This window comes from Mesoplodon densirostris, chromosome 7 (genome assembly GCF_025265405.1).
Source record: "Mesoplodon densirostris isolate mMesDen1 chromosome 7, mMesDen1 primary haplotype, whole genome shotgun sequence".
Taxonomy (NCBI): domain Eukaryota; kingdom Metazoa; phylum Chordata; class Mammalia; order Artiodactyla; family Ziphiidae; genus Mesoplodon; species Mesoplodon densirostris.
This window is the reverse complement of record NC_082667.1, coordinates 46508987-46533161: the sequence shown is the minus strand read 5'-3', so window position 1 is coordinate 46533161 and position 24175 is coordinate 46508987. Positions and strand designations below refer to the sequence as shown.

The 24175-nt window shown below is 36.2% G+C and overlaps 1 protein-coding gene and 1 pseudogene across 1 annotated transcript in view; one reads left to right on the top strand and one right to left on the bottom strand.

Moving 5' to 3' along the window:
- The window catches only part of TMEM135 (transmembrane protein 135), a 242397-nt gene extending 228135 nt beyond the window's left edge, over positions 1–14262 (top strand). The window contains exons 11-15 of the mRNA XM_060104976.1: positions 3566–3629; positions 4610–4686; positions 8739–8837; positions 9653–9720; positions 11563–14262. Of these exons, the coding sequence (XP_059960959.1) occupies positions 3566–3629; positions 4610–4686; positions 8739–8837; positions 9653–9720; positions 11563–11695 (441 nt within the window). The 3' untranslated portion in view covers positions 11696–14262. The remainder of the gene's footprint in view (positions 1–3565; positions 3630–4609; positions 4687–8738; positions 8838–9652; positions 9721–11562) is intronic.
- LOC132493718 (dihydrofolate reductase-like) lies at positions 2496–3084 on the bottom strand (annotated as a pseudogene).
- Positions 14263–24175: the final 9913 nt, after the last annotated feature.

Below are 24175 nucleotides of genomic sequence, written 5' to 3'. Positions count from 1 at the left end.
ATTTTTTGCATCTTCTTAAGAATGTAATTAAGAGAAGGTCAGGCAAACAAACCTTATTTCTTCTGTGTCTTCTTAGTGAACTGACCCTTTTTCCATTTTGTAATGTTCCTCTTTATCCTGGTAATATTCCTTGTTCTGAAGTCTGCTATGTCTACTATTAATATAGCTACTCCAGTTTTCTTTTGATTATATTTGATGGCATATTTTCCTTCTTTAATCTTTCTGTGACCTCAGTTTAAAGGTTGGTTTCTTTTAGACCACATATAGTTGGTTCTTAGTTTTGTATCCAGTTTGGTAATCACTGTCTTTTAATTGGTATATTTAGACTCTTTATATTTAATATAGTTATTGATATGGTTGAGTTTATATCTGTTTGTATCTACTTTCTTATTAGTTTTATATTTGTTCCATTTTTTTCTTTGTTCCTCTTTTTTTTTTTGTCTCCTGGATTTTGGGGGTATTTTTTATGTATTTTAAATTTATATTATTTTTTTTGTATTTTTTATATTCTGTCATCACTATTGACTTATTATTTATATTTCTTTTTAAAATTTAGTGATTGTCTTAACATTTATAATAAACATTTTTAATTTATTGGTCAATATTTTCAAATAATATTATACCACTTCAGTATAGTGTAAGAATCTTACCACATCATACTTGTAATTCCTCCTTCCCATCCTTTGTGCAATTCATTTATCTTTTCATATGTTACAAACCCCACAATATGCCGTTGCTATTTTTGTTTTGGACCAGGAGTCAGAAAACTTTTTCTGTAAAGGGCCAAAGAGATCTTTTAAGCTTTGTGGAACATATGGTCTCACTCATAACTATTCAGCTCTGATGTTATAGTGTGAAAGCAGCCATAGACAATATATAAATGAATGAGCATGGCTGTATTCCAATAAAAATTTAGCACACTGTATTAGAATTTCATATAATTTTCACATGTCACAAAATATTATTGTTTTTTATTTTTATCCATTGAGAGGTGTAAAAATATTCTAGCTTATGTGTCGTGTAAAAACAGGTGGCAGGCTAGATTTGCCTAGTGGGCCATAGTTTTCTGACCACTGCTTTAGACAGTTGATTCATTTTTATAACAATTAAAGGTAAGAAAAACATGTCTTCTAAATTTACCTTCATTTTACCATTTCCAGAGCTCTTCATCTCTTTTTTTATACCTAAATTTTTATCTGGTATCTTGTTCCTTCTGCCTGTAGAGCGACCTTTAACATTTCTGGTAATTCAGGTCTGCAGGTAGTGCATTTTCTCAGCTTCTATCTGTCTGAGAGAGTCTTTCCCCCCCCACACACACACATTAACATTTATTAAACATTTTGAGTATTATACATAATTTGCTTCTTTTGCTTACCAATTTTTGGCGTTTTTCTGTCAGTACTTTGTCCTTTTTAACTGCTGCAGATGTTACATTTTATAGACATATTGGTTGGTTATTTCTTATTTATCAACATTTGGGCTCTTTCCAAGTTTGAAAAAAAATGTTGCAACAAATACTCTTGGGTCCATTTCTTTGTTCAGGATTAATTTCTAGAAGTGGAAATTCTGGGTCCAAACCCAGAATATTTTGAATATTAATTGATATTGCTCACTTACACTCTAAAAAGTTTGTCCCAATTTATAAGGCAGAAAATGCTCTTTTTTTTTTTGGATACTTAATCTAAATCTTTGCTAACATGATGGGTAAAACATGTTTTAATTTTCACTTTTTAACTCTGTGAAGTTGAGTTTCTAACTGACTAATTTTGGTTTCTAGCAATATTCATTCTCAATTTATTACCTCCTTGAATTTTTCATTTTAACCATTATGCTTGATATTAGATTATTCTTTTTTGTAAAGAGCAGCCAATTCTTGTTTTATCATTGTAACATCCGATGGACTCTCACTGAAGATCAGAAACAAAGTCTTTTAAGGTCTCAGACCTTCTTCTTTAACCACCGAAAAGGTAGTGTCAGACCTGCCTCTTTACTATCTGGGTGGAATGTCCTGGCGTTCTCAACTTATAGACTCTCGGTCTGAGTGAACAGAATATTTTTCACAAGTGTGATGTAGAGTAATTCACAGTCCCTCTTTTGATCTAATTTTAATAACTGAGTGCTAGCTCTTCTATTTATAATCCATTTCTGACCTTTGGACCCATCTGCCTAGCTCCTAGCTCTATAGGCTCTGGTTTCAACTTATGCTACCAGGGGACTCTCCCACTTTGGGCTGTCTTGGTAGATATTCTACCCTAGGTAGGTGCTGGTAACCTATTCTTGACCCTTGATGGGCATTCAGGCAGTTACAGCAAGAAATGTTTCACAAATGGTATCTGATACAGCCTAGTTAAGATGAATGGGGAATAAAGGTACTTTGCTTAGAAATAATTATCCATAGATCTAAAGTCAACAAAAGTCTTTACAACAAAAAAATACATAATTTTTTTTGAGGGTGGGAGGAGGAGGCTTGAAATAGATCAGAAAACACTTTCATATTAACTGTTCTTTTCATATTCTTCAAATCTGTACTTAATGCCTTTCTCCTCCTGGACATCAGAAGGAACACCTGGATATTCTGGGAGAAGTTTATGTTTTTCCAAATCAGTTTCTGGAAAAAAATGTGTCACTTTCAAATTCCTGCATGATCCTTGTCACAGATAGTCGAAGATGGCCTGGCCTGTTCATGGCTTCCTTGTAAACGGAACTGTGTCCCACTGTCCAAACCATGTCCACTTTATTTGTTAATTCCAGTTGCTCAATAAGTTTTAAGGCATCATCCAGACTTTTGGCAAGAAAATGAGCTCCCTGTGGAGGTACCTTGAGTTCTCTACTGAGAACTATATTAATTCTGTCCTTTAAAGGTCGATTCTTCTCTGGAATGGAGAACCAGGTCTTCCTACCCTTAATTACCAAATTCTGTTTACCTTCTACTGAAGAAGTTGTGGTCATTCTTTGGAAATACCTGTATTCATTCCTTAGCGGGGGCCAGGGCAGGTCCCCGTTCTTGACGATGGCTCGTCCCCGATCTTGCCAATGTTCTGTGTTCTGGGACACAGCAACGATGCAGTTTGGTGGATGAACCATGACAGCAGCAGAAAACACTTCCGAGCTAGCACGTCACACCGACATGGGGATTACCCACCAGCTTGTTGCGAAATTTCTGAGAGAGTCTTTATTTCACCTTCATATTGAAAAATGTTTTCTCTAAGTATAGGATTCTGACTTGACAGAGTTGTAGCTTATCCAGCTTTTTCTCCTTGTTAGAATGGGAGTGATACTTTTCCCAGCATTCTACATCTAAGCAAAAGTAGAATTTTTGAATTCATTTTGAAAAATCATTACAATGAAAATTTTATGTATAATTTCTTAATAGGGTCTATCCAAACAGTAACGTTATAACAGGTTACTGTTCATAATTTTCCCAATCATATATTCAGTTTGATTTTAATAAGATCACCAATTTGCCTCCAAGGTCAGCTAATGACTCACCCATTACAGATGTTACATGCATTTTTTTCCCTAGAACTGAAACAACTGAAGTCATTGTATTTTCTTCTTGATACAGGGTACTAGTTGCTTCCTGCGCTGGGTCAGAAATCTGGATGATGAACTGCATGCCATTATAGCTGGTAAAGCAATGATAAAATACATATATTACTATTGCATCAATCAGTAGTAGGAATGAAACAGACATGGTTTTCAAATTCATCTGATTTCTCTGTATCTTCCTTTTTCTGTAATAGAATCCCCATTAAGGCACTAGTACAAACATTTTGTATTTGTGAAGTTTAACATATCAAGGCTCTCTTGCCATCTGATGTTTTGGGTTGGCAATATAATGACTTGGGTATCTGTCCTGCTACAGGTCAGAAATTCTAGGGAATGTGTCACAAAAGAACATAAAGACTTAAAATATTATATAAGTGACTAGTGGAAGTGTAGTTAGATTTCTTAAAATATTCTGATTTTACCACGGGCAAGTGATGTATTTTTAATAATAATTTTTTTAGGAACTCAAGTAATTTTATAAAAATAAAAACTAAACATTTTCTGTGAGTTCAGTATATGTATTACTTAAGTTAAATAGACAATGTTTCAGATATTTATTAGTAATATCCCTAATATTAGTATTCCACGCCTCCTACCACCTTGGTTTTCCATTTATAGAATGAAAGTAATGGAGGGAAGTGTGATGACAGCACTAAACGTAATTTGAGCTGTTAGGAGAATAGATGAATGACTATTTCCACTTAAAATCAGAAATGATACCAGTAACCTTTATAAAATTATTTTAAAAAATCATTGTACTTGGTAAGACCACTGCTGTTTTGAAAAGTTAAATTTAGAATGTAGTTTCTTGTGATATGTATATAAGAACTGTGGTTTCTAACTCTAAAGGTCAATTTTTAAGTTTAAAATATGTGATAATAAATAAGAATTCACCCCATTTTAATGTCATCACTTATATTACTGCCCTTGACTTTGTTGTAACAAAAGGCAGTGCTACAAATCAGTTCTTTCCTATTTAAGTGAATCAACATTTCTGAGTGACTTAATAACAGAGAAATACTTTGAGTTCTGATCAGTTTTGCCTTATTTGTTGTTTCAGGATTTTTGGCGGGAATATCAATGATGTTTTATAAAAGCACAACAATTTCCATGTATTTAGCTTCCAAATTGGTAGAGGTAAGCAAACATGTTTAAACACATACAACCAAAGGATACAGAGCTTTTTAGCTGCTTTAGTAGTAAAAGTTTCAAAAGCAAATTCTAATCCTATAAAAGTACTTACAAAGTCAATTCTCCTATGTCTTCTTTTTTCTTTGTGTTATTTTCAAATATACACAAGCATAGGAGGAATAATGTGATAACCCTCATGTACCCATCATACAGCTTCAAGAGTTAACAGCATTTGGCCAATCTCCTTTCACCTATACTGCTCCAAACCCCCAAGTACCAAATTATTTTAAAACAAATCCCAGAGATCAAATCACTTCATCCATAAACAACTGAGGAGAAAGAGTCCTTAAAAAATAAAACTAAAGAATAAGGACTCCTTAAAAACAAGCAAATCACCAATGCCATCAGGGTATAATCAAAATACATGTCATAAATTTTAAAAACCTGGTAATTCTTTAATATTATCGTTATCCAATTAGAGCTTGCATTTTCAATATTACCTCACAAATGTCTTTTGCAATCCCTTTGTTTTAGTTGAGATCCAAAGTCTCTTTTTAGTTTATAATAGTTATCCCTCACCCTTTCTTCTTTTCTTCCCCCTTTCTTTTTTTCCTTGCCATTTATTTGTTGACAATCTACGTTATTAGTTCTTTGGAATTTCCCACATTCTGGATTTTGCTGATTGCATCCTCACTGGTGGTGTTATAACATGTTCCTTTAACTCATGTATTGTCTGTAAACTGTAAATTAGATCTAGAGCTTTAAGCAAGTTCAGGTTCAGTTTCTTTTAGGGGGATGGTAGTGGCAGAAAAACTTCACATTTACTGTGTGTGTGAATTCCTATTACATCACATTAGGAAACACAAAAATGTCGGGTTGTCTCTCTTTTTGTGATGCTAAGATGGATCAGTGGCCTCAGTGTTGATAGAGCCAACATAAGGTTCCCCATCTTTTACCCTATTGTTTTAGCAGACATTAATGACCAGGGGTTATTATTTCACTGAGGGTTGCAAAATCATCATAATCTAATATTATTGTTTCTTCTGCATTTATTAGTGGGAATTCTTCAAAAAGAACTTTCCCTTTCAGCTGTTTGGTTACTGTGAGATCATCTGTTCACAAAGTCATAATAAAGTGCTTGATTACTTCCCTTTATTTGCTAATGTTTGGAATGAGTTAGTCCCTAGCGTCCTGCAAAGTTGACCTGTAAGTCTTTGTTGTCAGGTGTCTTTATGAAGACATGGAGTTTAACGTATTTGATTCGTTTCAACCTATTGCAGTCATTATGCTCAAATTGCCCCATCTTTGGCCATGAGAGCCTCTTCAAGTTGACTCCTGTTTCTTTTTTGATGTAATGCCGGTATCTTTGATAGTTTTCTTGCTTTGTGATAAAACAAGATATTCTAGGCTCACCTGGGTGGTTTCCTGCTCCAGACATAGAATCAGCCTTCTCCAATGGCATCTAGTTTCTTTTGGTGAGCAATGGTATTTAGAAAACTTTAGTTTGGGTGCTAACGGTTTTTTGCTCCTAGGCTAGTCATTGTTTCTTGGTCTTTCCAGTGAACAGAGTTAGGGCATCCTATTTTTTTCCCCTTTCTTTTCAGAGAAAGAGAAAATAATTAGGAGCACATTGATGTTTTCAATTCAAAGTTCAGGTTCTAGATTTTATTTAACTTGTTTGATTTTTAAAAAGTTTTATCTCACTGAAAAATCTGTGGCCCTAATGACATTAAGAAAATTACAGATTTGTTTTATCCAAATGAGAGAGAGAGAGAGAAAGAGGCAGGGGAGGAGGCATTTATTTTTTCTCAGTGCCTTTGGAAGCCATTGGGGGGCTTTAAGCGTGGAAATGACGTGATTTAATTCACATTTTAAGAAGAATATTCTGGCTATTATATAGAGAATGGATTAGAGGCAAGACTGGAATCTGGGAGAAAACCGTTAGTCTCAGGCAGAAAATGGTGGCTTGTGTCAGGATGGTAGCAGTAGAGATGGAGAAAAGTACACAGATTTGGTGTATGTTTAGGAGATAGAGTTGGCAGGACTTGCTAATAGGAAAAGGGGAGTGAGAGAATATAATTTTTTTCCCTAGCTGGCAAAAAATATATTCTTTGACATAGGGGCCATCCAACATTGAGATCTAGTTTGTAAAATGTTTCTCTAAATGGCTAGAGGTTTTAAAGCCAAGCAGTGGTATCACTTTGTTTCTTATATCAACAGATCGTATCTGATAAGTGTGCTGATGAGAACTTTTTTTTAAATGCAGGAAGTTAGAAGTATAAGCCTACTATGTCCTTTGTGGAATTAATGACTATGGTATAATAGGCAATCATTTTCCTATGATTGAAGTTAATTTTATATTAAAATGCTGTATTACTATATAATGCATATTAAGTGAACATCACCTGTATAGGCAACTTTTTCTTGGAAAAAATTATTTCCAAGACATATTTATTGAGTATCGATTATGTTCCCATTACTGCGATGGTGCTGGTAAGCATATAGAAGTATAGGATACAGTCCCAACTCTCCATTAACTTAGACTCTAGGTCAACAGATAAGTTTTATTGTAGGAAATAATTAGGAACACAATGATCCTATATATCAAGAGATACCTGTTTCACATAACGTTTCTATGATGCCATTCTACCACATCTGAATTTCATTTTTGTTAACAGGAATACACTACAGTATATCTGTACCTTGTAATATATTATCATATTACTTTCAAAATAATGGCCCATGTTTATCTTGTTACTGAAGTAGATTATAAATCTCTTTGTACATATCTTACAGATTGAAGTTAATTTTATATTAAAATGCTATATTAATACATAATATTAATTAAAAATCAGCTGTATAAACAACTTTTTTCTTGGAAAAAAATTATTTTATGTTCTTTATTTAATGGTCCACTCATGTCTTCTTAAAGCTCCCTCCAACCTATTGAAACACCATTCTGTCTTGGTCATATTTCCACTTTTCTTACTTGTTTCACTTTAGCATTCCTACGTTCCAGAAAACCCATTTCCATGAATTATCCTTTGTTCCATCCATATAAATTTGCTGGAAACTCCCCATACATGTCATGTATTTTCACCCTGTTTGTTACCCCTGCTTTTCCTCTCTTATCTAGTTGTTGATGTTAGGCCTCCTAGAAAGCAGCAGTATGAAAAGTGGGGTCAGCAGACTAGTGCTGGTCTATGAACTGTTCATTACCATACCAGTTCATGACAAGGAAAGGATAGAAATTGAGAGGAAGCATTTGGAAACCTTATAGCAACTCGATGGAGTAATTTGTTTTTTGAATGTAATAGTGAAAATTTGGTTCAATTCTAGTAATTCATTTTTATTGTATTATAAAAGCATCAGGCCATGATTGTTAGAAATTTTTTTTTTTTAAAAAGTGGTTCTTCACTGCAGATGGTTTGAGATGCCCACTACTCAATGTAGTCATTTCTGAAATTCTCCTTGGTCCTTTGTCCTAGACAGAGTAGTTGCTCCCTCCTCTGGGGAGCCTATATATATATATATATATATATATATATATATATACACACACACACATATATATATATTTGAGATAAACATAGATATACGTACATACACATGTGATGATCTACACATCTAATCAATATAGATATCTTGTAACCTTATTAGAGTGTGTTAGTTATTTCTTATGCGCTAATCAGGTTTACACCAGTACATGTTTAATGAATGAATGAATAGATCTAACAGAGAAGGGAAGACTTGAGCATTGTACAAACAGCAGTGAAGAATAAATACCATGAAAGAGGTAGAAATAAAGTGCTGTTGAATTTCACAGAAAAGTATTATTACTGGCATCTGGGGTTTGGGGTGAGTGAATGAGGGAAAGGGAAGGGCTGACACTTAACATGTCAGGGAAGTAGCTATGATTTGAGCTCTGAAAGGATTGTTAGGATTTTGAAAGGTAGAAAAAAATAGTTGTAGATAGGGAACGTATCACTCCACCTTATTGGTAATGCTATTTAAAGTTGTTTTCTTTATAAATCTTGCGCTATGTGCTTGTTTTGCAGACAATGTATTTCAAAGGTATTGAAGCAGGAAAGGTTCCCTATTTTCCCCATGCAGACACTATCATCTATTCCATCTCTACGGCAATTTGCTTCCAGGCAGTAAGTATAACTTTTTCAAATGAGAAGTAGAATTATTTCTGTTTCTAGTGTATATTAAACCAATGGGGGAAAAATAAAGGCCTGGGAACATTTCCAGTTTTTACATTTTATGCTTTTTTTGTTTTATTAGCAAGATAGCTTGCAAGTTTCAAATCATTAAACATGTTAACTTAGTGGGCTAGGTCATGTTTTATGAACACAACAATTTTTAGGTTTAAATAGAGTGCAATTTTTGTAGGAGAATTATCACTCTAGTACCTTGGCTAGAATGCCCTAACCTAATTTTACTTCAAAAAAAAAAGATACCATGGGCATAAATATGAATAATTGCTTTTCCCCAGTATTACTCAGGCAGTGAGGATAGGGGTAGAATCTAGTTTAATAGAAGCATCGTTCAATCTCTTTAAGTTCTGCAATCACTGTTATTGATGTTAATGGTCTTAGGGCTTTTGCAAAGTTTTGGGGACAGCTTTTATTTGCAGTTTGTCACAGTAATGCTGCTAAGTTGGTAAACTTACTGTAACTAGCGAAGTGCCAGCTATCTAATGGGTATCTAGTAAACGCTTCCCAATAATAATGACTATTAACTCAATTATTATTCCGTGAGCAATATGCCTATTTGAAGGCATATTTACAGAGATTCTTGAGTTATCAACTTAAACATTAATACATGTTTTTCTTACTACTGTCATCACTGTCGTTTTTTAAATACAGTGAACAATAAAAATAGAGATAAATATGTTCTGTTGCCTAAGACTGCTGATAATATTTGCTGTTTACTAAAAGAAGTCTCAAATTGAATATTCTAATCTTAGGCTGTCATGGAAGTTCAGACCTTGAGACCATCTTACTGGAAGTTCCTTTTAAGGCTCACCAAGGGCAAGTAAGTGACTGAGATGTTTTAACTGGTCATAGAAAAAAAGCAATTTCCATAAAAAAAGATTTTGAATCTTTTGTTTACTTGAGGGAATATTCTTTCAGTGGTAAAGTAGGTATCTAGCTATAAATCAAATATGACCTAAAATTTAATAAGAATAACATGGGGCATTCTTTTAGTGAACATTATTTTGACTATTTTTTTCCCTATATTAGTTTAGATATTTTAAGTGTTCTAGATTAATATGTTGACTTACAAACTGCTGATAAGTTACTATATAACATTCTTAAGTCTCACTTTTAAAATCTTTGATCTCTTCCTTTTGATTAAAAACATTACACAGATTCATTAGAAATCATGCCTGAACAATTGACTGATATCCACTTTGGAAAAATAATCATATTCTTTTGCCTGATATTGTAAGCACATTTTTCTTTGCCTTTACTGTCATATTCTTTATTATTGTTGTTGTTGTTAGCATTTCCCGATTATAATCTAATTCTTTGGGAGGCAGGTTGGCCTGATAGAAAGACCATGAGCTTGGGAATTGAACAGGCCTAGGTTTGACTGCAGTTCTGATACCCTTAGCTGTGTCACCGGTTGGGAAAATTCTTTACCATCATGAGCCTCAAGTTTCTTTCTCTCTTCAATGAAACAATAATACATACTTTGTGGGAAAATCTTGATATTTGTGGCAGCCTTTAGCACCTAGTAGGCATTCAGTAAATAGCAGGTGCCATTAATATTAGTAATAGTGAACAGTTGTATAGTGCTTACTATGTCCCAGAAATGGTTTTAAGATACACATGTACACACATACAACATACATATACATACATATGTGTTTAATCCTTAAAGTAGCTCTGTGAGACAGGTACTATTAATATCTTGCTTTTACAATGTGAGGAAACTGAGATGCACACAGAGGTTAAACACCTGCCAGAATCACAGAGCTAGGAAAGGACAGAGCTAGGATATGAGCCAGGCAGTCTGACTGCAGAATTCTTCCTCTTAGCCATGACACTGTGTATCCTCTATATTATTATTATTTAATCATTTATTTCTTTGTCATTTAGGTTTTTTTGCACATCAATGAGTTTAACCAGTTGATTATTTCGGAAGGGAACATACTTTGGGAAGGATCTAAAAATCACATTTATTGGCTCTTGGAATAATGATACTGGCCAATGACTCAAAACTAATTTCACCTTGGTATCTTCCCCAGAAAAGAAAGGCTTGTGATCAGGCACAGAGACACAGAAGGTCCATCCTGCACATTAGCTAAAATATATGTCTTTTAAAAATTTTATATCTCTTAGGTTGGGGGATGGATAAAATGAGGGTGTGTTTTTACTATGTTGTGTCTGTTAGAAATTTGAAAACCTATATGCTGTTTGCCCTTCAGTCACATTTGGATGTATTTTCTGTTGACTGTGAGACATTAAAATTTCAATTATGAGAGGAATTACGTTTAATACCTTTGCTTGTCAGTAAATGTTAGCGCATTCATTATACGTTTAGCTTCTTGTGATTTTATTCATCAGAAAAATCACAATGAACCTATATTTCTATTTGACACAATCTAGTGGAAAGGATTCTAGAAGAGTTTGAAATAATGATGGTAATCTCTGGGGTTTCAGTTTGGGGGATTATCATCTTTTTAAAGAAAATATGAGACAGTGAATCTTGAGGAAGAGTATCAAAGTGACTTTGGAATCTGCCATTGAGTCTTTTGCCATGTCAGCCTTTTCGGTCTTCCCATCCCATGAAAGATAAGTCAAATGGAGTGAATCATCTTCTTTTATAAACTTCATTAAGTACTTGTTCCCTGTGTCCTCTGTTTTACAGATTTGCTGTCATGAACCGAAAAGTCCTTGATGTTTTTGGTACTGGTGCATCTAAACACTTTCAGGACTTCATCCCTAAGTTGGATCCAAGATACACAATTGTAACACCAGAGTTGCCCATCGAGTTTTCTTGAAGATGACTGTAACTTATTTAATGTGACTTAATGTTTCATTATTTTGTCCTAGAGAGTTAATTATGTTGAACACAAAGAAGGGGGCCCGAGCTTGAACGTCAGTGTTATTTCAATGACAGACGCTCTTTTTTTTGTTTTTCTTACCAATCAGAAATACAGAAGCTTTTCAGGAAAGTGTTGCTTAATAATTAAGCTCCCTCTATAGCCAGAATCTCATTCTGGATCACTGTAATGGTTGACATTATGATATATTATTATCGATTAAATTATATCCACAGCAATATTAAATAATCTATGTAGAAATGTAGTGACAGATAAGAGTATACTTAAAATTACTTTAAAAGATGTTTTACTTCATTCCAATATAATTCTTGGTTAAAACTAAGAATATTTCTACATTTTAGGATACAAAGGATCACGGGTACATGGATTTGGTCTGTAATTTTTTTTTTTAACTTCTGAATTGGTAACTATAGTAGTGAAATGTTATGGGTATGGAGTAGCTCTTCACAGACAGTGCTGCTTTATTTAGTATAGAGCAAATTAATTGGAGAAAGTGGCCATTCTTACTTCAGGGATGCAAAGACGGGTATCATACTGTTTGGATAAATGCCGTGGTATCCGTGCTCTTTTTCTACTGATACCTTCATCTCTCTCCATGATCAGCTGGGTTCTTTGGCAGCCCAGTGAACCTATATATTAGTGGCAGGTTAGGAGCAAATGGAAATTGACATATCTGATAAAGTTGAAACATATGTTTTAATCTTTTACAGAAGCATTACACTTGAATATTCAAAAACAAATGAAGTTACTTTTAAACCTCCTGTAGGTTTATTATGTTTCTTTTCATTTATAAGTGCTGAATTCTTCATAGCTAAGTTTGTATGCTGTTGTCGATTTAGAAGGGATCAAATTCTATGGAACAAAAGTAGTTTGGGCAAGTTTGGCAGTTTATTCCCTCAGCTGTTTCACCTATATGGATGTTTGACAACTAAAAACATTCTAAAAATCCAGTGGTGGTTTAAAAGTCCACTTCATAATTGGATGCAGGTTCTCTAGCCTCTTTTCAAAAAATCATTGTCGTCACTCTTACTCATGTTAGAGCAAAGAAGTGACAAAATGTAGTCACTGCTGATTATGAATTAGTTCAGGACAGCTTTGATTGAAATATGATCACACTTTAGAGTTTTTCAGGGACAAGTTATTCTTTTCTAAGTTAATGCAAGGCTTAAGTGGTTGTGATATGTTGTTACATTACAATTAATGTAACATATAGGGATAATGGTATATTTTTTTAATATAATTTTGTTGCTGAAAAGTTTTAGGCTGCTGTAAATTAATTATGCAGTAGAACTTGTGTAGCAATAAGAGTTATAACCCAGACTTTTTAAATGCTTAATCCTCCATATTCAATTTCATCAAGCCTTGTATACTTCTGTTTACATGTAATTCTAACCTTGGTTGTTATGGCAGATTGAAACCAAACAAAAAAAGACAGAGTATCAGCGAGAGCCAGTTTAATTAGACCAAAATTTTGCAGTGTGATTAGCTTTTTAGGATTGACTTGTCTATTAGGCAATACTGTTAAAGGATCCTTTTGGCTTCAGACTTCCAAATTGATTAATAAATTCAGTTTTAAGTTTTTATTCACTGGAATCAAAATGATTATTAGTACTGTGTTTACTTTTAAAAATGAAGTATTATAGCAGTGAAGAAAGCACTGCTACTTGCATCTCATTTTCTCTATTCAGAAATCATGTTTATAATATTTTTCCTGTCAGTTAAACAGAAAACTTTTTAATCCATAAGTTATTGTTTTCATTCAGATTAAAAGACTATGAAATTGGAAGACAAATTCTACTGAGGTATGATGAGATTGTTTAGTGAAATTTTACTGGTCAAAAGGTGCATTCCTATGATTTATTTTTTTTTAACACAAGCTATAGTCATCTTTTATCTTATAGAAAGTATGAAATGAAATAACCATCATGAAGCAGAGTCATACAATGAATGTATCGCTGGAATGAACAGTTAATTAGTTTGCAGTGGTGAATAGAAAAGGACAATTTGATTTCATTGGGACAGACTGCAAAGTATTGAGCAAACACAAAGACACTGTGTTTGTATTCCTGAATTCAATCAAAATGAATGTGTTTCTACCTCTAACTAACCAGGTATGGATTGGCAACTTGGCATCATAAATAAAGTCAAATAGATGTGTCCATTCCAAAACATGTTTTTTAGTCTATTTATACTCCGAAGAAATCCTATCTATGGTAAGTTTCCTTCCACTAGACCTGATTATATTAAACACTTATTATGCCCTCTTAGTATTTCCTACATCTTTATATAGACTGAAAAACAGTGCATTGAGGTGCTTAATAGGATTATGGTTGTTTCCTGTATTAATTAACTATTTCCTGTATTAGTAAAATCCTACAGTTAGTACCAACCAAGTGAAGAAACAAGTTGCATGATAACAAATTGTCTCAATTCTGTTAGAGTCTTACCCATTTTTCATCAGATAGTTTAGTCCATTTTATTACCTGTTTCTGAAATAAAACCTTTTGATTCGGTTGTCTTTTTTTTTTTTAATAAATTCTATGATCTCTTCTGTAACTTTTCTTGACCTGTAAACATTGTCGTCTCTCAGTTGATGCCTAGTATATTTTTTGCCTTCATTTCTTCTTTAGTCAGTGGTTATTTAATTTAGAATTTTATCTTTTTACTCGTTGCTCTTAGATTTTAGAATTTACTTTCTTCTCGAACAAAAGTGTCTTTCAGGACAAAACCCAAATCGGTCAGTTGTCACACAGTGTGTTCTTGTTGAGCTTGTGTATTCATCTTCTTGTAGATTTTGTCTAGGCTAACAATTGATTTAGTTGTTAATGCTAACAAAATTGTTTCTGCTTGTATGTTATCACATTCCTGAGTTTCTGAGTCCTCTGATAATATCTAGTTAAGGAGAATCAGTTTTCTTTACCTTCAAGGAGCTTCGTCCACTTGCTATGGCACATCCTCCTCGCAGTGGGGGTCAAGTGGCCTCTCTGCAGGGCTAGAGGGGCGTGCCCACTGGGAGCAGTGGCCTGGTGTTTTTGCTGCCTTTGAATCAGAAGTCACCAAGCCCTTAGAGCCCTTGAATTCTCCCTGTGATTTATTTTTATTACTATAAGTAGAAAGTAATTTGTCAGATCAACAGAATCTTCTTGCACGGATGCTTTTTTGCTCCACAAAGAGAAAAGTATTCATGTCTGAACAGTGATTTTGCTAACATATCTGACAAACTTTATCTCCCCTAACACCTTGACCTGTGGCTGCTTATCTCTTCAGTATTCATTTTCAGATAGATGATTTAGGTAGCTGAAAATGAGTGACCAAGAAGAAGACCTAAGAAAAACAATAAGAAATAACTGTCTTCTGTGGGGCTGGGCTAAGGCCAGCTTAATTGTGGATGCTCAGGAGACTGTTCTTACAGTCGCCGTAACCCTGTGCCTCCTCCTCATAGCCCTTTCCTGCTGGTGCTTTAGCTGGCTCTGCAATTCCTTCTTGTGGAGCTGGCAAGGAAAGGAGTGTAGGCACCGAGGTGACCGTGAGGTCAGCGCTGTGCCCCGGGGCCCGGGGGCTGTGTGGACTTCCCTCTAGCCAGGATATGGGGACTTCAAGGTTAAGGCTGTGTTTTCTGTTTCAAGCTGTAGCCTCAGGTGACTTTGTAAAACCTTCATAGTTAGGCAAAGGGTAACTACAAAGAAATGAGACTGACATTGATGTGTGATTTCTGGGTCAGGAGCTTGACCGTGATGTAGCACGTGTCCTAGGACTGCAGCAGGACAGTGCATAGCCTGAAGCTTACAGCTGTGGTGAATAAGAATATGTGCTGTTTTATATTGAGAGAAAAGTGAGTGACTTTTAATTGGAGGAAAGAATTAATATCTGGTAACTGATTTCTTGCTCTTTGATGTGGCTTCTCCTCTCTCTCCCTTTTCATGCTTCAGTCCCAGCTGTCACCTTTCTCCTCTTTCCCAGCCTTGGAATCTTCATGTCTGGCCTCATGTTACCTCTCCGCACTCCTCGTCCCCGTGCCTCTTGCCTTTCTTCTGCTGGTTGGTGTTATGTTCCAACTATGCTCCTTGAATGTGGGTGCTCCATCGCTCCCTCTGGTGACAGCTGGTCAGGTGGGGCCTCTAGAAGGATCGTGAAAATGGAGTAGACCTTTCTGAGGATGGTGAATTGTGATATGGCTCTGCATTTGTTAGGCAGGAAGGAATGGAGGATAACTGCAGAGATGTGGAAAGAGGTGGACCTCTGTAATGTGGGACCTTTAAATCCAGGACAGTCAGTCTCTTCTCAGCAACCGCATAACATCACCTGACTTTTGCTGTGGCTACACAGAAGGGGCAAAAACTCATTTCCTATTGCTTTCTCTATTTTCTTTCCACCTTTACCTCATCCAAATGTGTCCTAAGTGAAATAATACATTGGGCTTTAACCTTCGCCTCTGCAGACCTGAAAATCCCAGTAATCACACACACACACACACACACACGCACGCACGCACGCACGCGCGCACCATCTGGTCCACAGCAGAGGTCTCAGGCGAGGCGTAATATGTACTTCTTCTCTAGACCACAAGCCACTGCAGCTTGCCTGTTCGGTCTTGTGTTCAGTTTGAGGTACTCCCACCGCCCCCGCCCATCCTCTGCCTCCACCCCTGCCAAAGCATTCTGACCCTGTCAGAAAACCCCAGACTGCAGGTAATAGGATGTTCTCTGGTCTTAGCACACGGCATAGCAGTCTCAGCATCCCTCCGGACTTCTACAGGTGGACCTGTGGACCTATATTGACTGCAGTTCCCCAGGAATGTTACTTTCCTCTGTCCTTTAACTTGGACCAGGCAATTTCTGAGGGCTGTTTCCTCAGTATCTACTAAACTATTTTAGTTATCAAGTAACTCCTTAAATGAATTTTCTTTTTTGGGTGATTTTGGTCCCACAAGAGGACCCTGTGGCTGTGGAGAGGGATTGGTACCCAAGGTCTAAAAAGGTTTAAAGCATGAAGTAATCCTGTTGTTGGTCATTATAGGATGGGGTGCCACAAGGGGTGTGTGAGAAGAGTGTAAGCACACATTTCACGTCTTACCCCTTCCCTCCTACTTGTTTCTTTACCACCAGGAAGGCCTGGGCTTTCCTACCGCATCTTTGCCATTTATTTCTTCAGTTTGAGTTCTCCAGGGAAAAAAATGAAGTCCTTATTTTCCTGTTTGTTTTAGGGAAAGTTGAAGGTGAGACTGGTAAGAGCCTAAAGGAACGTTGTGGAGTCTCTAAGGAAACGAGGTAGCTTCTCCTTCTCTCCTCTCCCCTCAGAAGGGAGCCACAGGGATTCATTCAAAGTGGGAGTGTTTAGAGTCGTGTCCCAGTGACCTGTGTGACCGGTGTACCCTACAAGACTTGGCATGGTGAAGAGGCAGTGTGTGAAGGGGGAGGAAAGAGTTTTTTCTCAGAATTATTAAAGTAGGTGCCAGGTCTGCAGCGTTATTATGAATACAAACCTGACTGGAGGCCAGTGGTCCAACTAGCTGTTAAGTAGTGAGGTACTTTGCTTCATCAGAGTATTCGGTGTTTGTGGCATGAATGAATGAATGGCCTTGTGATGCTTAAGAAAGGCAGCAGTTAAGTTGGAAATGTGTTAAAAGTATTAAGGGAGGTTTTTTTTTTTTTTTTTTTTTTTTTGTGGTACGCGGGCCTCTCACTGCTGTGGCCTCTCCCGTTGCGGAGCACAGGCTCCGGACGCGCAGGCTCAGCGGCCATGGCTCACGGGCCCAGCCGCTCCGCGGCATGTGGGATCTTCCTGGACTGGGGCACGAACCCGTGTCCCCTGCATCGGCAGGCGGACTCTCTGCGCCACCAGGGAAGCCCAAGGGAGGTTTTATATGAATAAAAATTTTAACTTCCTCCTTTTGAAATTTAATTTGTAATATAGTAGAATCTGCAAAACCACAGGAAGGTATTCAGTTGCATCTAAATCTGAGTCTGCAGTTTGGGGAAGGCTGTCATTCTCAGGAAAAGCAGTAAGGTTCTCCTAAGACTGAAGAGGGCAGAATACATCTACAAAACTAGAGGTATACTTGAATCACGTGGGCTTTTTTTTTTCCTTTCCTCCATTAGAACTCTTGTTTCACTAGAACTTGGATTAAAGTTCAAAAATGGGATTGCAGTTATTGTTAATTGCTCATCTAATGATTGTTTAATCCTTCTTCCTTGCTGAGAACACTTACTTTGTTTAAGGCGGCAATATGCCCAGCCCCAGGGGATGGATCATGATTTTTCTAGGCCTTTCATGTTACTCCTTCTTGTCCAGATATTTTTCCAACCGTTCCTCTGAAGATGGTCATATGACCCAGTTTGGGCCAATAAGATGTAGTGGGACAATCTGGGAAACTCTCAGGAAATTTTTTTCTTCCCTGATTAAAGGAAAGCTCTTTTCAACTCCTTTTGTTTTCTTGTTCATAACACTAGTTAATGGCATCTGGATCTATGGCAACAGTCTTGCAAACATAAGGTAAAAAGTAAAAAGATGAAAACCCACCATGTTAAAGATGTCACAGCTGAAAAATGGAAAGAACCTGCCTCCCAGATGACATTCAAGCCACCAAATCAATGCCAGTAACCACATACCTCTGAGCATTTTGAGCAAACAAACCTCCATCTCTTAAGGCTGTACTAGGCAAGGATTCTGTTACTTTTCAGTTGAAAACATTTCTAATTGACACATTCCAATCCTATATAGATCAGGCCTCAGATTCATTTCCCAGGGTATGCCTCCCTCCTTTGACTTAGAATGTTCCCTTTTCCTCCCCTACTCCACTTCTGCACATGTTCTGAAATATTCAGTCACCTCCTCTTTGAAAGTTTTGCTGATCTTTTATCCCTGTCTTTCTGAAGCAGTTTGCTAACACCGCACATAAAGCACATTCCATTTTCGATTAGCTGTGTACTCACCTGTTGCTCCTTTATATTCTGGCATATATTTAAAGGGCAAAACCCACGGCTTATCCCCATCTCAGTGCCTAAATCAGGCCTCTATATGGGGGTTATGGGGAGGAGTTAGAGTGGGAGGTGGCGGTCCCAGCAACTGCCTGTTGAATATATGCTACCTCTGTGGAGTCTGCAGACTAAAAAGCTACCCTTAGCCCTCCTGTAAAAGTCTGGAAAATATTATCCTTACAAATGATTTTGTAAATACTCCAGGAAATTGTCTTCTATTACCATTCCAGCAGCTATTGGAGCCAGTTTGGCTTCAGGCCTTAGAGAAATGATTTGTCATCTGTTTCATTTGTCTGCTTTTTCCTGACAGAGCTGGAATTCTGGATTGTTCCACACTTAAAAACGCCAAATCCAAACCAGAGTTAGACAGGGCAGGACTCAAGGCTTTTCCTTCCCACTAATTTTACAGGGTAAAAATTCACAGGCAGTTTCCTAGAATTACACTTTGTGTCTGGCTTTTCAATAGCATATTACGATTACTTTTTCCCTATAAGAGAGAGGATATTTGAGAGGGAAAAGCTTGGAATCACTCTTATCAGTACAGGCAGGGCCCTAACAGATAGCTTTTCTGATACTCATTTTTTTAGGGGGAAAATAAGGAAACTAAAAGTATGAGGTGCCTCTGATATATAGCAGATTGTTTACATCTCATGCAAACCTCACAACCTAATAATAGATATTATTAGTTCTGTTTTACCAGTGAAAGAACTGGTAATTTGCCCAAAGTGGCAGTACTGGAATTTGAGCTCAGATCTTCCAGAGTTGAAAGTTTAAGTTTTGTTTTGTTTTTCTCAGAACATAACAGTACCTCCCAAGAGGTGGTATCTTCAGTCCCCTCTGTTAAAAGTAATCATATAACATTGTAATAAAAATCTTGCCTCCAAAAATGGTTTTAACATTTACTTTCAGAACAGAAACTGGAAATATTATCTCACTCAAAAAAACTAAAAGACCTGATAATGTATATAAAACAGCAGTTTTCAGACACTGGCCATCAAGCAGTGCAGGGCAATGATCTCTGAGAGAAGGAAAACAAATGAATTGAGTCCTGTGCTGGCCCTAGCTGATGCTTGGAGAGAGATTCCAGATTGCAGCTCAGGGAGGGAGCACCACAGCAGAGCCCAGAGGCCTCCCTGAGCTGAGGAAACAGACCTGGGAGTCTAAAGAGGCCAAAGTGGTTGAAGCTCATAGAGTAGAGTACAAAAGAGGAGCAAGCTACACAGAAAGGAGGCATAAAGATATAGAGAGGGTCCCCTTGAGACTTAAGCTGAGTACTTCTGTTTGCGTAGGATGAAGCTACTGAGGCAGGAGGAAGAACCACCTGAAAGGAGCGGAGGGAATAATCACTGAAGTTCACACAAAGTGGTTAATAGTTTGTGTTCTTGCTCGCCAGAGTGGAAAACTTTGTAATTCTCAAAGGGCACTAGATAGGAAAGTCAGAAAAGTATTACTTCAGTAGGAGAGCAAAATTAACCCTGGACTAAAAGCTCCAAAGTTTCTGGTTTCTAAAACAGTTTCTGTGTAACTGTCTCCTAGAACAAAGTACAAGAATATAGGGATACAAATACTTTGCATATGCAACAAGGTAAAACTCAAAATGTTTGACATCCAATAAAAAAGAATTGTCAGGCATGCAAAAAGCCAGAACTTACAAAACCCATAAGTGAAGGAGAAAAAAGACATCCAGAAATGACACAAATTATAGAAATATTTTCACAAAAAGACATTGTAACTATATGCCATGTATCAAGAAGGTAGTGGGGAGACGCAAGAGGGAAAGGATATGGGAACAGACATATATGTATAACTGATTCACTTTGTTATAAAGCAGAAACTAACACACCATTGTGAAGCAATTATACTCCAATAAAGTTGTAAAAAAAAAAAAAGTAGTGGTCCAGAAGTAGAGGCAAGATTGAGCATGTTAATTAGAGCTATAGAAGATATAAAAAGGACCAGAAAATATAAGAGATGAAAATATGCAATGTCTGAGATTTAAAAAAACAAACAAAACCCCACACTGGGTGAGATTAACAGTAGATTAGACAGCAAAAGAAAAGATTTTAAAACTTGAAAACATAGCAGGAAAAACTCTCAAATTATTTAGAGTGAAATATGACTGGAAAAAAAGTGGACAGAGCTTTAGTGAGCTATGAATCAACTTCAAGCAGTCTGATGTACGTACACTTGGAGTCCTCAAGGGAGAAGAGATGGGTGTGAGGGTGGAAGGGGAAAAGAAAAAAATACTTTCTTTTGTATTTTCATATTTCTTCAGGTCATTTGGAGACAGGGGCCAACAGTTCTTCAAATTTGATGAAAATTACAAACCCACAGGTCCAAGAAGTTCAATGAACTTCAAGGACAAGAAACATGAAAAGGATCACACCAAGGCACATCTTAATCAAATTGCTTTAAGCCAGTGATTTAAAAAAAAAATCTTAGTACATCCAGATGGGGGAAAAGGACATGTCACATACAAAAGAGCTCAAATAAAAATGACAGGAAACTTCTCATTGAAAACCATGGGAGCCAGAAGACAGTGGAGCAACGTCTTTAATATAGTAAAAGGAACAAGATAGAATAAAACCTGTCAACCTAGAATTCTATATGCAGTGAAAATATCTTTTCAAACAACAAAGGCAAAATAAGACTTTTTCAAACATCCAGAAGCTGAATAAATACATCACCAGTAGACCTGCATTACAAAAAATGTTTTAAAAGTCTTTCAAACAGATATAAAACAACACTGTGTGAAAATATGGTAAATATGTGGCTAAATACTAAAGCTCTCTTTTTTTGTTATTAAATCTATTTAAAAGATAATTGCTGAAGACAGTAATAGTACCCATTTATTGTGGACTTAATAACATTTCAAAACATACACCAATTACGCAAAGTTTAGGAAGGGAAAAATGGAAGTATAGTATGGTAACATTTTCATGCTCTACATGAAGTGGTATAATATTACTTGAAGGAAAACTGTGCTAAGTTAAAGATGTATAAGCCCTAAGGTAATTCTCTTCACCCCCCAAAAGTGTTCTAGCTAATAATGCAACAACAAACTACCGTGGAATCATCAGTAAGTGTTCAGTTTATCCAAAAGGAGGAAGAAAAAGGAGGGACAAGGGAACAAAGAAGACAAATAGCGAGATAATAGATGTAAGCTCAACCATAACAATAATCACATTGATTGTAAATGGTCTAAACACCCAATAAAAAGTCAGAGATTGTCACATTGAATAAAAGAAGGCAAGGCCCAACTGTATGCTATTTTCTCAAAACCCACTTTAGGTATAAAGACACTAGGCTTAAAGTATAGAGAAAGATATAATAACAATAAGTTAAAGAAAGCAGGTGTACTATAGTAGTAGTAAATAAAGTAGATTTCACTTGAGAGCTTGAGAATATTACCAAGATTAAGGATTAAGATGGTTGTCTATAATGATAAAGCGGTCAGTTCAACAAGAGGAAATTACAATCCTAAATATATGCATAACAACTTCTAAATATGTGAGGAAAAGGCTGATAGAACTACAGTGGGAAATAACCAACTCACAAATACAGTTGGATATTTCCACACCTTCAATAATTGTTAAAACATGTAGACAGGGCTTCCCTGGTGGCGCAGTGGTTGAGCGTCCGCCTGACGATGCAGGGGACGCGGGTTCATGCTCCGGTCTGGGAGGATCCCACATGCCGTGGAGCGGCTGGGCCCGTGAGCCATGGCCGCTGAGCCTGCGCGTCCAGGGCCTGTGCTCCGCAATGGGAGAGGCCACAGCAGTGAGAGGCCCGTGTACCGCAAAAAAAAAAAAAAAAAAAAAATGTAGACAGAAAATCAGTAAGTAGAAGACTTGAAAAACACTATCAACCATCTTGACTTAATTGACCTTGATAGAGCACTCCACCCAACAACAGCACTACACACATTGTTTTCATGTGCATTCAGAGCATTTCCAATGGAGACCATATTCTGGGATGTAAAGCAAGTCATAATAAATAAAGGGTTCAAACCATACAAAAGTATGTTCTCTGGCAAAAGAAGAAGAAAATTAGAAATCAATAACATATCTGGAAAATCCCCAAATATCTGGAAACTAAACAACATGCTTCTAATTAAAAAATAATAATAAATTAGAAATATATTGGCCTGAATGAAAATGAAAACACAATACATTAAAATTTATTAGATACAGATTAGACAATCCTAGAGGAAAATTTATAATTGTTGCCTATATTAAAATAGAAGAAAATTCTCAAATCAATGATTTTACCTTCCACCTTAAGAAACCAGAAAAAAGCAAATTAAACCCAAAGTAAGCAGGAAAAGAGGAAGTAATAAGGATAATGTCAGAAATCAATGAAATAAAAATTTAAAACAAGAGAAAATAAAACCAAAAGCTGGTTCTTTGAGAAAAATCAATAATATTGATAAACCTCTAGCCAAACAGAATGGAAAAAAAAAAAAAAGCAGCACAGGACTATCAGAAATAAGAGAGAGATCATCGCCGTAGATACTTCAGAAATGAAAAGTATAATCACTGACTATTATAAACAACTTTATTCCAATAACTTTGACAATTTAGATGAAATGAACAAATTCTTCAAAAGATACAAATTAACAAAGCTCATGCAAGAAAGACTAGATAATCTGAATAGCACTGTATTTATTAAAGAAATGGAATTTTTAGTTAAAAGCCTTCCCACAAACAAAACTCTAGGACCGGCTGGGTTCACTGGTGAGAGCCACCAAACATCTAAAGAAGACATAACACCAATTCTGTACGCACTTTCAGAAAGTTAAAGAGGAGGGGAAACTTCCCATCTAATTGTAACAGGTCAGTATTTTCCTGATACCAGAATCAGGCAAAGAAATTACAAGAAAAGAAAACTAAAGTCCAACATGCCTCCTGAACAGAGACAAAAAATTTTAAGCAAAATACTAGCAAAGTGAACATAATACATAAAAAAGGATGACACATCATGACCAAGTGGGGTTTATCCCAGGAATTCAAGGTTGGTTTAACAACAGAAAATCAATCAATGTAATTCATCATATTAACTCACTAAAAAAGAAAAAAGATATGATCACCTCAATTGAACCAGGAAAAGCACTTGACAATAGCTAACCATCCATTTTTCATTACTCTCAGCAAACTGGGAATAGAAGGGAATTTTCTAATAAAGAGCATCTATTACACAGCTAGCATCATACTTAATTGTGAATGACTCAACATTTCCCCTCTAATATTAACGAGGCATGAATGTCTGCTCTTACCACTTCTATTCAGCATTGTACAGGAGCTTCTAGCCATTGCAACAAGATATGAAAAAGAAAGAAAACCATCTAAATTGGAAAACAATAAGTAATGCTGTCTTTTATGGCAGATAGCATGCTTATCTGTGTAGAAAATCCAATGAAGTCTCAAAAAAAAAAAAAGCA